The sequence below is a fragment of the Stegostoma tigrinum genome, chromosome 25 (assembly GCF_030684315.1).
Source record: "Stegostoma tigrinum isolate sSteTig4 chromosome 25, sSteTig4.hap1, whole genome shotgun sequence".
NCBI classification, from domain to species: Eukaryota; Metazoa; Chordata; class Chondrichthyes; order Orectolobiformes; family Stegostomatidae; genus Stegostoma; species Stegostoma tigrinum.
This window is the reverse complement of record NC_081378.1, coordinates 48,956,459-48,969,800: the sequence shown is the minus strand read 5'-3', so window position 1 is coordinate 48,969,800 and position 13,342 is coordinate 48,956,459. Positions and strand designations below refer to the sequence as shown.

At 49.4% G+C, this 13,342-nt stretch overlaps 1 protein-coding gene across 2 annotated transcripts in view; it reads left to right on the top strand.

Annotated features, from left to right (window-relative positions):
* Window positions 1-13,342, top strand: part of itpr2 (inositol 1,4,5-trisphosphate receptor, type 2) — a 235,633-nt gene that overhangs the window by 140,793 nt on the left and 81,498 nt on the right. For both annotated transcript variants that reach the window (XM_059654708.1, XM_059654707.1), the window contains exons 36-37: window positions 1,172-1,320; window positions 6,415-6,523. In XM_059654708.1, coding sequence (XP_059510691.1) covers window positions 1,172-1,320; window positions 6,415-6,523 — 258 coding nt within the window. The remainder of the gene's footprint in view (window positions 1-1,171; window positions 1,321-6,414; window positions 6,524-13,342) is intronic.

Here is a 13,342-nt window from a genome sequence, read left to right as displayed (position 1 = left end):
CCCACGGTGAAGGCCTCTCTACAGCTGATCTATAACAGCTTGTCGCTGAGGGGGAAGTGGAAGCTGGAGATGAAGAAGAACAAGTCTAGGATGCAGCACCAGGAGAACTTTCCGCTTCTGTTTTGCCTCCTATCCTGAGGGAAATTGAGAAGTAGTTGCAGCTCTTAGAGGACAACGATTACAATGCAGAACGCAACAGGACAACCGTTTGTGGATTAAGGTTTTAATTGGCTCCCTATAAACTGCTTCATGAAAGAAGAAAAAGGGCAGAGCAGCAAAAACTGGATGTCTCTTTTTTAAGCTAAACCCCGAGAAATGGTCAAAAGCCGTAGCCATCGCTGTTTTTCGCCCAAACCCTGCAAACAACTGCACCTGAAGGTGATAGTGCAGGGGCGGAGGGTCATTTGTCGCTATCAACAGAGCAATCTCGCAATCTCCTCCCTCATCAAGTTATCTTGACATGTTTTCAAGGTAAGGTGTTAAATTTACTTTTACTTTTATTTCATTATTAGGAATGAAATAAACATTTATTCAAACAGGTGTTATCTTTTTGTGTTAAGCGTTTGCATGGGTTTTTTTTGAGCAATTTTTGAATGTTTGTTTTTTTTGGTGGTCTGCCCCTAACCCCACAGGCCCCATTATTTCAATGGCGCGGTTTTCTATAACAAGATGTGGCACAGGAGCTCGACTATCACATTATAGCAGAACCGGCTGGACTGCCGCTATGCCTCAGAGGAATAGAGGAGACTCAGTCAAAAACTGTCAACAGATGCTTGGCTAGTTGCTAAACCACTTTATGTGGGCAGTTTTTGAAATCAGGCCAAAAATATTTGCAGGGCGATGGGGAAAGAGCAGGGTAAGAGGACTAATTTGATAGCTGTTTCGAAGGTCAAGTACGGGCATGGTGGGCTGATGTGACGCTAAGCGTTGTATTTGAAGCATAGTAACAGAAATGTATGCCTTTGATCAGTAATATGCTCACTTTTGACACAAGCCCTCACTATTTCTGCCTTGTATAATTGATAAAGAAGCTTAAACAGGTTTCACTATTCTATTTAATAATTAGCTTCATTCCTCAATTGACCTTGAGCACTGTCATGATCCACTGAAATAGCACACTGATGGAATAAGATTGCTCAGTCGCCTGATGTTTTGCTGCCCCTGTTTTCAGGATATAGTGTCCACCCTTGAGCAACAGTTCCAGCCCATGGTGCAAGCTGAGTTTTCATTGCTGGTTGATGTCCTGCACCATCCAGAGCTGCTTTTCCCAGATGGAAGTGACGCTCAACTGGGATGCGAAAGTGGAGACTTCATGAGCAAGTAAGTCATGGGCCGCGAGGCGGTATACGTGGAGGTTACGCAGGGGATGAATGGCGAAATATTGGCTTGAGTAAACACCCACTTTGAGTAGAAATAAGTTACAGCACAATTGTAGTCACACACAGCACGAAAACAGACCCTCCGGTCCGTGCTGACCAAGTTTCTTAAACCAAACTAGTCCAGTTTGCCTGCATTTGGCCCATATCCCTTTAAACCTTTTCTTTATCCATGTAGCTTTTTAAATGTTGTAATTGTTCCACTTTGTCTGGCTGTTTATTCCACACACAAACCACCATCCTGTGTTTAAAAAGTTGCCCCTTGGGTCCCTTATGAATCTTCCACCTCTCACTTCTCACCTTAAATCTGTGCCCCCTAGTTTTAGACTCCCCTTCCCTGGGGAGAAGACATTGTCTATTCACCCTATCCATAACCTCTCATCATATTATAAACCTCTATAGGGTCACCTCTCAGCCTCCGATGCTCCAGGGAGCCATGTCCCAGAATATTCTTGTAACTCAAACCCGCCAATCCTGGCGTCATCCTGGTAAATCTTTTCTGCGCCCATCCCAGTTTAATAATATCCTCCCTACAGAAGGGGAACCAGAACTGTGCGCAGTGTTCCAAAAGTGACCTCTCCAAGGTCCTGGACAACCTCAACATAATGTTTCCCCCGCCCCATATTGGTGGCCACGCCTTTAGCCATTTGTGCCATAAGCTCTCGAATTCCATTTCCAAACCCCTCTACTTCTTCCGTCTCCTCTCAAACACAACTTTAAAATGTACCCATTTTAACCAAGCATCTTGCCGCCTCTCCTAATGTCTCTGTTTAACTCTGTGTCAGTTTCTGTCTGGCTGCCCTCCTACGAGACAGTTTTACCATGTTAGAGGTTCTATGTAAATTTCTGTTGCTGTTGTTTCCTCCTGGCTGTGTTTCAAACTGCATTCTCCTGGCACTGTTGATCAGATCTTTGCTGAACTCCTCATAGTTATAGCAGTGAAGGAGCAGAGACATTAAGGACTCGACTTGTGGTTAAATCTTGTATCATTCTCTTTTGACTGTGACGTCTTTGGACAATCCTTTTTTTTTCGCAGCAGGATACCTGATTTTAAATCAATGTATCCAAACTGTAATGAACTGTAGCCAACCCATTCCCGTGTGCAAAAGTTAATATGCCCTTAACTTACCTCTTCAAATGGGTAGTAGATGCAGGAGGAGTGAAAAATCTGGACAGCGTTTTCCTCACTGGGGACAACTGAAGTTTTCAAGTTGGACATTTGTGTACAACTCATGTCTAATTGAAAATTCCATAAAATGGTCCCAAAATTCCTGTTAATCTGGTGTGAAATTGGGAATGGATTGCTGAAAGGAGCTCAAACCTGGCTCCACTAACCTAACCAAGAGACAGTAAGAGAGATAATGGGAACTGCAGATGCTGGAGAATTCCAAGATAATAAAATGTGAGGCTGGATGAACACAGCAGGCCAAGCAGCATCTCAGGAGCACAAAAGCTGACGTTTCGGGCCTAGACCTTTCATCAGAGAGGGGGATGGGGAGAGGGAACTGGAATAAATAGGGAGAGAGGGGGAGGCGGACCGAAGATGGAGAGAAAAGAAGATAGGTGGAGAGGAGAGTATAGGTGGGGAGGTAGGGAGGGGTTAGGTCAGTCCAGGGAAGACGGACAGGTCAAGGAGGTGGGATGAGGTTAGTAGGTAGATGGGGGTGCGGCTTGGGGTGGGAGGAAGGGATGGGTGAGAGGAAGAGCCGGTTAGGGAGGCAGAGACAGGTTGGACTGATTTTGGGATGCAGTGGGTGGGGGGAAGAGCTGGGCTGGTTGTGTGGTGCAGTGGGGGGAGGGGACGAACTGGGCTGGTTTAGGGATGCAGTAGGGGAAGGGGAACTGAGCGGAGGCTTGGGGACCGCTTGGCAGAACGCCTCCGCTCATTTCGCAACAAACAACTGCACCTCCCAGTCGCACACCATTTCCACTCCCCCTCCCATTCTCCAGATGACATGTCCATCATGGGCCTCCTGCACTGCCACAATGATGCCACCTGAAGGTTGCAGGAACAGCAACTCATATTCCGCCTGGGAACCCTGCAGCCATATGGTATCAATGTGGACTTCACCAGTTTCAAAATCTCCCCTTCCCCTACTGCATCCCTAAACCAGCCCAGTTCGTCCCCTCCCCCCACTGCACCACACAACCAGCCCAGCTCTTTCCCCCCCACCCATTGCATCCCAAAACCAGTCCAACCTGTCTCTGCCTCCCTAACCGGTTCTTCCTCTCACCCATCCCTTCCTCCCACCCCAAGCTGCACCCCCATCTACCTACTAACCTACTCTACCTACTAACCTCATCCCACCTCCTTGACCTGTCCATCTTCCCTGGACTGACCTAACCCCTCCCTACCTCCCCACCTATACTCTCCTCTCCACCTATCATCTTTTCTCTCCATCTTCGGTCTGCCTCCCCCTCTCTCCCTATTTATTCCAGTTCCCTCTCCCCATCCCCCTCTCTGATGAAGGGTCTAGGCCCGAAACAAGAGACAGTAAGAACTGCAGATGCTGGAGTCGGAGATAACACGGTGTGGAGCTGGCTGAACACAGCAGGCCAGGCAGCATCAGAGGGAGCAGGAAAGCTGGCATTTCGGGCCGGAACCCCCCTACAGAAATGGGATGCTGACCCAAAATGGCAGCTTTCCCCATTTCCGAAGAAGGGTTCCGGCCCGAAACTATCCTGCTCCTCTGCTGCCTGGCCTGCTGTGTTCCTCCAGCTCCTCACTGTGTTACCATAACCCAACCAATGCTGATCTGAGTGCAGATGGTGATCTGCTCGATATTCTCCTGAATGATAAACACAATTATCTTGAGTGCTTTGTCTAATAACATTGACAACTTGGGAATTAAGCCAAGACTCCTCTCTCAGTTATCATATTGGGTGGATCATATTGGATTAGCACTGAGGCAACCGTGACTGTTCCATGTTGGTGGGATTTAATACTGATATTGGAGCTGATCTTTGAGGTGAACAAGCTTTTCTCCGTCCATTCAGTCATGTATGAAAGTGTCTCGGCCTGTCCCCAAACGTTACCAAAACAAAACTGTACTGGGTCTGGGCCTGGTCTGCCTCCCACAGTGTTGAAGGAGAGATATTGAATGCATTGACCACTCCCCATACCTTGACCTGTAAAGGCTGCCATTGAGAAGGAGTCCAACACTGGATCAGTTCAGCCTTCCACAGACTACAACAGGGAATGTTTGACAGCAAAGCCCTGGGATCACAAAAATCCTCATGTGCAGGGTTGTTGGTACCCAGCTGTTCTGCTGCAATATGCTCTAGAATTGCGCTTCCAATCCTCTCCACTTCCATCTCCTCTCTTCTCAAACGCAACTGGGACTATGCAAGAACAACATAGATAAAATCCACCAGCAATGCTTCCAGATTCAGTGGGAAGACCACGGAGCCAGCACTAGTGTATTTCATAAAGCCCACTCATATTACATTGTGCAAAGTTGATTCCACTTCAGTACTACTTAGTGCAAAGTCATAGAGTTGTACAGCATGGAAACAGACCCTTTGGTCCCACTAATCCATGCCAACCATAATCCCAAACTAATCTCATCCCACCTGTCTGCCCTTGGCCTTTATCCCTCCACACATTTCTTACTCATGCAGTTGTCTAAACGTCTGTTAAATATTGTAACAGTACCTGCATTCCAGCACTTCCTCTGGAAGTTCATTCTACATGTGAACCACTCTCTGTTTAAAAAGAAAATTGCCCTCATGCCTTTTTTTAAAATCTTTCTCCACTCACCTTAAAATATGCCCCTTAGTCTTGAAACCCCCCACCCTAGAGAAAAGACAACTGCCACTATCCCTCATGATTTTATAAACTGCTATAAGGTTACCCCTCAGCCTTCTACGCTCCGGGGCAGGTGGGAATGTCCCAACCTATTCAGCCTCTCCTTATAATGCAAACCCTCCATTCCTGGCAACATCCTGGTAAATCTTTCCAGCACCCTCTCTAATGACTGGCCATGATCTATTCGAAAGACAGAGCGGACTCTAGGATGTTTTCGTGTGGAGGCATTGTCTTTGATTATTCATCTTTAGATAACTTTGCCTTTGACAGAGTTCCTGCGACAGCGTAAACAACAACAGCTTGCATTTGTGTAGAGCCTTTATATTCAATAACACGTTGCAAGGTGTATTACTAGTCAAAACTTGCTTTCTTGTAGTTTTCTCCTCAGTAATGCACTCTAGTGTTTCCCCAATGACAGATATTAGGCTCAGTGACCTCTCGTTTCTTGCTTTGTGATCCTCCCTTTTTGAGTACATATTGGTGGCTTTCCAGTCCTGTGGGGCTCTCCTGGAATCCAGTGGGTTCTGGAATATTTCGACCAATGCCTGCACTAGCTCTGCAGCCACTTCCTTTTAAAACCTTTGGATGCAGGCCATCAGATCTTGGTGAATTGTCTGCCTTCGGTCTTCGGTGTATTTGTCAATTTCATTTAAAGGAAGTTTCATTAGCTTTTACCTTCTCTGTAAATTCGCTGAAAGCTTTCTTGATAGAACATAGCAGCGTTTGTGGTATTGCGTCTTAGGTTGTGGTGAAACCTTCTCTCCAAGTGATTCAATAATTTGAAGCCAAACGAAAAAGTGCTGTAGATACTCAGTAGGTCAGCAGGACCTGTGGAGAGAAATCAGAGTTAATGTTTCGGTTCCAGTCCCACCCCACGCCCCCCCCAAAAAGGGTCTGATGAAAGGTCACTGAATCCAAAATGCTAACTGCTTTCTCTCTACAGAAGCTGCCAGACCTGCTACGTTTTTTCAGCAATTTTTGTTTCTGTCTCGGATTTTCCAGCATCTGCAGTTTACTGCTTCAGTTATTTGAAGTGCTTTTTCAAATGATTGACAGCAACCTTTTATGTATTTCATAAAGCATTATAGAGTGTAGTAAGCGACTTGACATCATACTGTAGATCAGTTTTAAAACAAAAACCATATTGGCTTGAGTTTTTTAGCACTTCATGTTGCTTGTGTGTCAGAGATTTCAGACAGCAGTACTGATGCTTTTTTGACTTAATCACAGACTGATTAATCATTCCAAAAAGCTGATGGATAAAGAGGAGAAACTATGCATTAAAATTCTTCAAACTTTGAGAGAAATGCTCAATCGGAAGGATGACTTCGGAGAAAAGGTGAGTTCATGTTATTTTATTTCGTCTGGAGGCCCTGTTGATGTAGCAGTGAGAGCCTCAAGGATTAGTGGCTGTGGTTCCTCTCAGAGCTGGTGGTTACTGGGTTAAATATAATTGTAATTACATTTTCCAAACTCGGAAACAGGACGCCCTGGCCTCACATTGACTGAATTGTTCTAACAAAGCTTTTTCCTGCTGTTATTAGGCTTCTGAATGGACCTCTCAAATTGCAAATGTAATGTTCGTTTTGCTTTTTGCAGCTGTAACTTTGTATTCCTCGCCCTGCTCTATCACCCTGTGATCTTTTGTATGGTATGATCTGCTTGTGTTGCACGCAAAACAAAACTTTTCACTGTACCTAGGCACATGACAGTAATAAATCAAATCAAAGTATAAAGTCAATCTGCTTGTGTTTGAAATATCAGATGATTGCAAGAAATAGAAGGATCTGTAACTTGGGACCTCTTCGACAACCAATTAACTTCACCTCACCCCCAGTAGTAGCTAAACCGCTCCCTCTGGAAAGTCAAGGGCTCAAAGAGCAAAGAAAACATTTTTCATAGGAATTAAGAGCACAATTCAGCCCTTTGAATCCTCTCTGTCATTTAACATGAGCATGGCTGTTCTTATCCTGATCTCAACTCCACTCTCCCACATGCTCACCGTAGCCTGCTTTTCATCAAAACATATCTATTTCTTTTTTTTTTCTGGATCTGTTGGCTGATTCTGCCCCACCTGCACTCTGAGCCAGTCAGTTCCACAGGCTCTCAACCCTCGGTAGCTTCTCCTCCTGTCGCCTCTCGCATTATATCTGTGACCTCTTGTTTGAGACTGTATCACAAGCAGGAAACGTCTATTTAATGTCCAGGTGTCAGTGACGTTTCATTTGTCATATTCTTACCAGCTAGCGAGTTTTGAGAAGATTTGTAGTTCAGGTTGAGGTTCTGGATGTGAATTTGCTCGCTGAGCTGGAAGGTTAGTTTTCAGATGTTTCATCACCTTTTTTTTTATTTGAAAAAATATACTTTATTCGTAAGATGTACAAAAAATAAAACATATTTACACACCTACCCAGTCATGCAAGCCGCTCCGGGTTACCCAGGGGGTACATACACCAACTAAAGGAAAAAAAAACAAAACAGAAAAAAAAACAAAGCAAAGAAAATACCCCAGCAGTCGTCACCCCGCACAGTCCCAGTTGGCCCCCTGACCAGTTGGGGAAGGCGCCAGCTGGGCCCAGTTACCAGATAGGATTCTTTTCCCTTTTCTGGACGAGGGGGCTCATACGGTGGTCTTTCCCCACCGCGCCTTGGCGGCGGCTGCCCCAAGCTTTAGCGCGTCCCTCAGCACGTAGCCCTGGACCTTGGAGTGCGCCAGTCTGCAACACTCGGTCGGGGTCAGTTCTTTCAGCTGGCAGACCAGCAAGTTGCAGGCAGACCAAAGAGCGTCTTTCACCGCATTGATGGTCCTCCAGGCGCAGTTGATGTTGGTCTCGGTGTGCGTCCCCGGAAACAGCCCGTAGAGCACGGAGTCCCGCGTCACGGAGCTGCTCGGGACGAACCTCGACAAATACCACTGCATCCCCCTCCAGACCTCCTGCGCATAGGCACACTCCAGAAGGAGGTGATCAACAGTCTCGTCCCCCCCGCAGCCACCTCGAGGGCAGCGTGCGGTGGTGCAGAGATTCCGGGCATGCATAAAGGATCTCACTGGCAGTGCCCCTCTCACCGCCAGCCAAGCAATGTCCTTGTGCTTGTTTGAAAGTTCTGGCGATGAGGCATTCTGCCAAACGACTTTGGCAGTCTGCATGGGGAACCACACGACGGGATCCACCCTCTCCTTTTCCCGAAGGGTCCTGAGGATACTACGTGCTGACCACTGCCTGACGGCCTTGTGGTCAAAGGTGTTTCTTTTCAAAAATTTCTCCACGAAGGACTACTCGGAGCGTTCTGCGGCAACGAGGCCAGGCCCATCCTTCGCAACACCGGGGACAGGTAGAACCTCAGTAAGTAGTGACACTTGGTGTTTGCGTACTGAGGATCTACGCACAGCTTGATGCAGCCACACACAAAGGTAGCCGTCAGGGCGAGGGTGGCGTCACCGAGCCATCGTCCTCCTTCAGCCGGCTAAGCACAGAGCTCTCTTTGTGCACCTTCTGAAAGAAGAAACGCGAGCACGTCTCGTCCTGCTCCACGGAGCGGACCCTGGACCGGAAGATTATCCTGGAGGCCTCCGCGGCGAAGAGCGAGGCTTGCTGGCCCCTGACCTCGCGGAGGCCCTCCGTGACATCGACCCCCATCAACTGCAGAAGGAGCAGGTTCTGCACCCTTTTCTGGAGTCGCGACAGCTTTCCCCGCCTCTCTCTTGCCTTCTGAACACCCTTGAGGACAAAGAACCTCTTGATGTTCTCCTTCACCGTCTCCCACCAGTCGCCTGGAGACTCAAAGAGGGGTTTCACGGTTCTCCAACCGGTGTACTCCCTCTTAAGCTCCTCGACGTTCTCTGGGGTCAACAGAGTCGTGTTGAGCTTACACGTCCCCTTGCCGGCCGGCTGGTCGTCCTGTAAGTGACAGTCGGCCAACAGGAGGCAGTGGTCAGAGAAGAACACCGGCTCGACACCAGTGGATCTGACCGAGAACGTCCGTGACACAAACAGGAAGTCTATCCTTGAGCGGATAGACCCGTCTGGCCGCGACCAGGTGTACCTCTGCTGCGCTCCGTCTGCAGGGGTGCTGAAGACGTCGAGCAGCTTGGCGTCCTTCACCGTGCCCATCAGGAATCTGGATGTGACGTCCAGTTGACTCCCCCCACCCGCTGTCCCCACGCCGGATCTTCCATCTGCATCAATGATGCAGTTGAAGTCTCCGCCTAGGATGACCGGCCTGGACGTAGCCAGCAGGGGTGGAAGCCGCTGCAGGACGTCCAACCGCTCACTCCGTACCACTGGGGCGTACACGTTGATCAGCCTCAGGGGAGCGTTCCCATAGGTGATGTCAGCCACTAGGAGGCACCCCCCCCCCCGCCCGCCCCACCACCTCCTGAACTTGAGAGATGGTGAAGTTGTGCCCCCGCAGCAGAATAGCCAGGCCCGAGGAGCGACAGTCGTTACCCCCCGACCAGATCGAAGGCCCACAGGTCCAGGCGCCGGACCATTTCCCGTACCTGCCGAGGTGCGGTATCCCGCACTCCTGCGGAAACAGGAGGTCCGCCTTGATGGTGGTCAGGTAGGCCAACGTGGACACACATCTCGCGGTTGACTTGACGCTGCGCACATTAATGCTCGCAACTCGTACCCCCATTGTGGGCAGTGACCGCAGTACCCTCCCCAGGTCCAAGGTCCAGCCCCTCCATCTGTCCCTTCATGCCCATTGCCCGGGCTAACTGCTGGACGCTCTCTGGGCTCAGGAAACCGTCTGTGCTGCCTTCCGGGTGGCATCCCCCCGCCAGGGGTGCGGAGGCAGGAGGGTCCGGCTCCGGATCAGGCTGGGGACGTGCTGTTTCCTCCTTCCCGCCTGGAAGTTCCGGGGGGCCCTCCAGTGCTCCAGCGGCACTTGACTGGGTGTCGGAGTGAGCCTCAGGACGCCTCCCGTCACCTGGAAGCGGGGTGCTGCTTTCCTTCCCCCTCGAGACCTTTAGCTTCTGCTTCGGGTGGGCCCTCTCCGAATCCTCCTCGTCAGAGGAGCTCTTATAGCCCCCCTGTAGCTGCCTCTTCCCTCCTGATTGTTGCGGTTCCTGGGCCCGTCGACGCACCTTCCTCCTCGCTTTCTGGACTGTAGTCCACTCCCCTGGGTTGCCTGTCGCCGCCTCCATTGGCTCCGGGTTGTCGGGGGGGATCGGAGCCTGCAGGGGTGCTTTGCTGGCCTCGGGCCCATCCTGCAGGGCTGGGCCCTCCTGCACGGCCTGGCCCTCCTGTACATTAGTGGGGTCCTTGCTGGGCCCTGGTGCCTTCCTCTCCTCCGGGGGGGCTGGCCCCGCATTTCCCCTGCCGGCGACCTGGGCGTAGGTGGTACCCCGCCGCGGGCATGCCCTATAGAAGTGGCCCGCTTCCCCGCAAAGGTTGCAGCTTCTCTCTCGTGGGCAATCCTTTGCAAGGTGTCCCTCCTCCCTGCAGTTCCTGCAGATGGTGACTTTGCAGTCGGCCGCCATGTGACCTGACCTACCACAGGCATGGCAGACTTTAGGTTGCCCTGCATAGGTCAGGTAGCCCCTGCTCCCGCCGATCGCGAAGCTGGACGGTGGGTGTGCGACATTCCCGTCTGCACCCACCCTCAGCGTCACCTTGACCTGCCTCTTACTCGTCCAGATGCCAAAGGGGTCCATGATGTCAGTTAGGTCCCCTTCCACCTTCACGTACCTTCCAAGGAAGGTCAGGACATCAACTGCTGGCACATGCGGGTTGTACATGTGTACAGTCACCATACGGCTCCTCTGCGCTGGCATCACAAACAGTGGGACAGCGGTCAATACAGAGAGGGGTCCCTCACCTCCTTTCTCCTTGAAAACCTCCAGGAAGCGCTCGCAAAGCTTGGCACTCCGGAAGGTCACATCGTAAAAACCCCCTCCGGGGAAATCCTGCAGGCAGTAAATGTCCGCAGCAGCAAACCCACAACAGTCCAACAAGACCCTCTTCACGAAGAAGGTGCGGTCCACATGTGCACCTTCATCCACCTTCTTCACAGAAACACGGATGGTGTTCCAGACCCCCTGACCTGGGGCACGAGCACTTGCCGCAGCCATCGTTGCAGGTTGGCTGCTCCCCTGAACCAGCGTTAGGCCGAAGCCAGCATTAAGATCCACTGGTTGCAAGGGTGCACAGCCAACCCGACGTCCTCCTTTCACCTCCCAGACAGCACTCTCCTCCTCTCGGTCCACAAGAGAGTGGGTCTTTATTGTGTTTGAGATGTAAGCTGGTTCACTGAGCTGTAAGGTTTGTCCCCAGATGTTTCATCACCATTCTAGATAACATCATCAGTGAGCCTCCGACGAAGCGCTGGTGTTATGTCCCGCTTTCTATTTATCTGTTTAGGTTTCCTTGGATTAGTGATGTCATTTCCTGTGTTGGTGATGTCATTTCCTGTTCTTTTTCTCAGGGGGTGGTAGATTGGCTCCAAGTCAATGTGTTTGTTGATGGAATTCCGGTTGGAATGCCATGCTTCTAGGAATTCTCGTGCGTGTCTCTGTTTGGCTTGTCCTAAGATGGATGTGTTGTCCCAATCAAAGTGGTGTCCTTCCTTATCTGTATGTAAGGATACGAGTGATAGTGGGTCATGTCGTTTTGTGGCTAGTTGATGTTCATGTATCCTGGTGGCTATTTTTCTCCCTGTTTGTCCAACGTAGTGTTTGTCACAGTTCTTGCAAGGTATTTTGTAGATGACGTTCGTTTTATTTGTTGTCTGTATAGGGTCTTTTAAGTTCAGTAGCTGTTGTTTTAGTGTGTTGGTGGGTTTGTGGGCTACGCTGATGCCAAGAGGTCCGAGTAGTCTGGCAGTCATTTCGGAAATGTCTTTGATGTAGGGGAGAGTGGTTATGGTTTCTGGGCACATTTTGTCTGTTTGTTTGGGTTTGTTGCTGAGGAATCGGCGGACTGTGTTCATTGGGTACCCATTCTTTTTGAATACGCTGTATCGGTGATTTTCCTCTGCTCTTCGTAGTTCCTCGGTGCTGCAGTGTGTGGTGGCTCATTGGAATAATGTTCTTATGCAGCTTCGTTTGTGGGTGTTGGGATGGTTGCTCCTGTAGTTCAGTATTTGGTCCGTATGTGTTGTTTTCCTGTAGACGCTGGTTTGAAGTTCCCCATTGACTGTTCGTTCTACTGTGACATCTAGGAATGGCAGTTTGTTGTTGTTTTCCTCCTCTTTTGTGAATTTTATGCCAGTAAAGGGTATTATTGATGGTCTTGAAGGTTTCCTCTAATTTGTTTTGTTTAGTAATGACAAAGGTGTCATCCACATAGCAGACCCAAAGTTTGGGTTGGATGATTGGCAGACCTGTTTGTTCGAGTCTCTGCATTACTGCCTCTGCTAAGAACCCTGATATCGGAGATCCCATGGGTGTACCGTTGGTTTGTCTGTAGGTTTTGTTATTGAAAGTGAAGTGGGTGGTGAGGCATAGGTCCACTAGCTTGATGACGTTGTCTTTGCTGATGAGGTCGGTGGTGTCTGGTGTAGGTGTCTTCGGTTCTTCTAATAGTGTAGTCAGTGTTTCTTTGGCCAGGTTGATGTTGATGGATGTGAACAGGGCTGTTACGTCAAAGGAGACCATTATTTCATCCTCTTCTATCTTGGTGTCTTTGATGGTGTTCAGGAATTCTTGGGTGGAGCGAGGTGAAACAAAACAAATTAGAGGAAACCTTCAAGACCATCAATAATACCCTTACTGGCATAACATTCACAAAAGAGGAGGAAAACAACAATAAACTGCCATTCCTAGATGTCACAGTAGAGCAAACAGTCAATGGGGAACTTCAAACCAGCATCTACAGGAAAACAACACATACGGACCAAATACTGAACTACAGGAGCAACCATCCCAACACCCACAAACGAAGCTGCATTAGAACATTATTCCAACGAGCCACCACACACTGCAGCACAGAGGAACTACGCAGAGCAAAGGAAAATCACCTATACAGCGTATTCAAAAAGAACGGGTACCCTATGAACACAGTCCGCTGATTCCTCAGCAACAAACCCAAACAAACAGACAAAATGTGCCCAGAAACCATAACCACTCTCCCCTACATCAAAGACATTTCCGAAATGACTGCCAGACTACTCGGACCCCTTGGCATCGGAGTAGCCCACAAACCCACCAAACCAC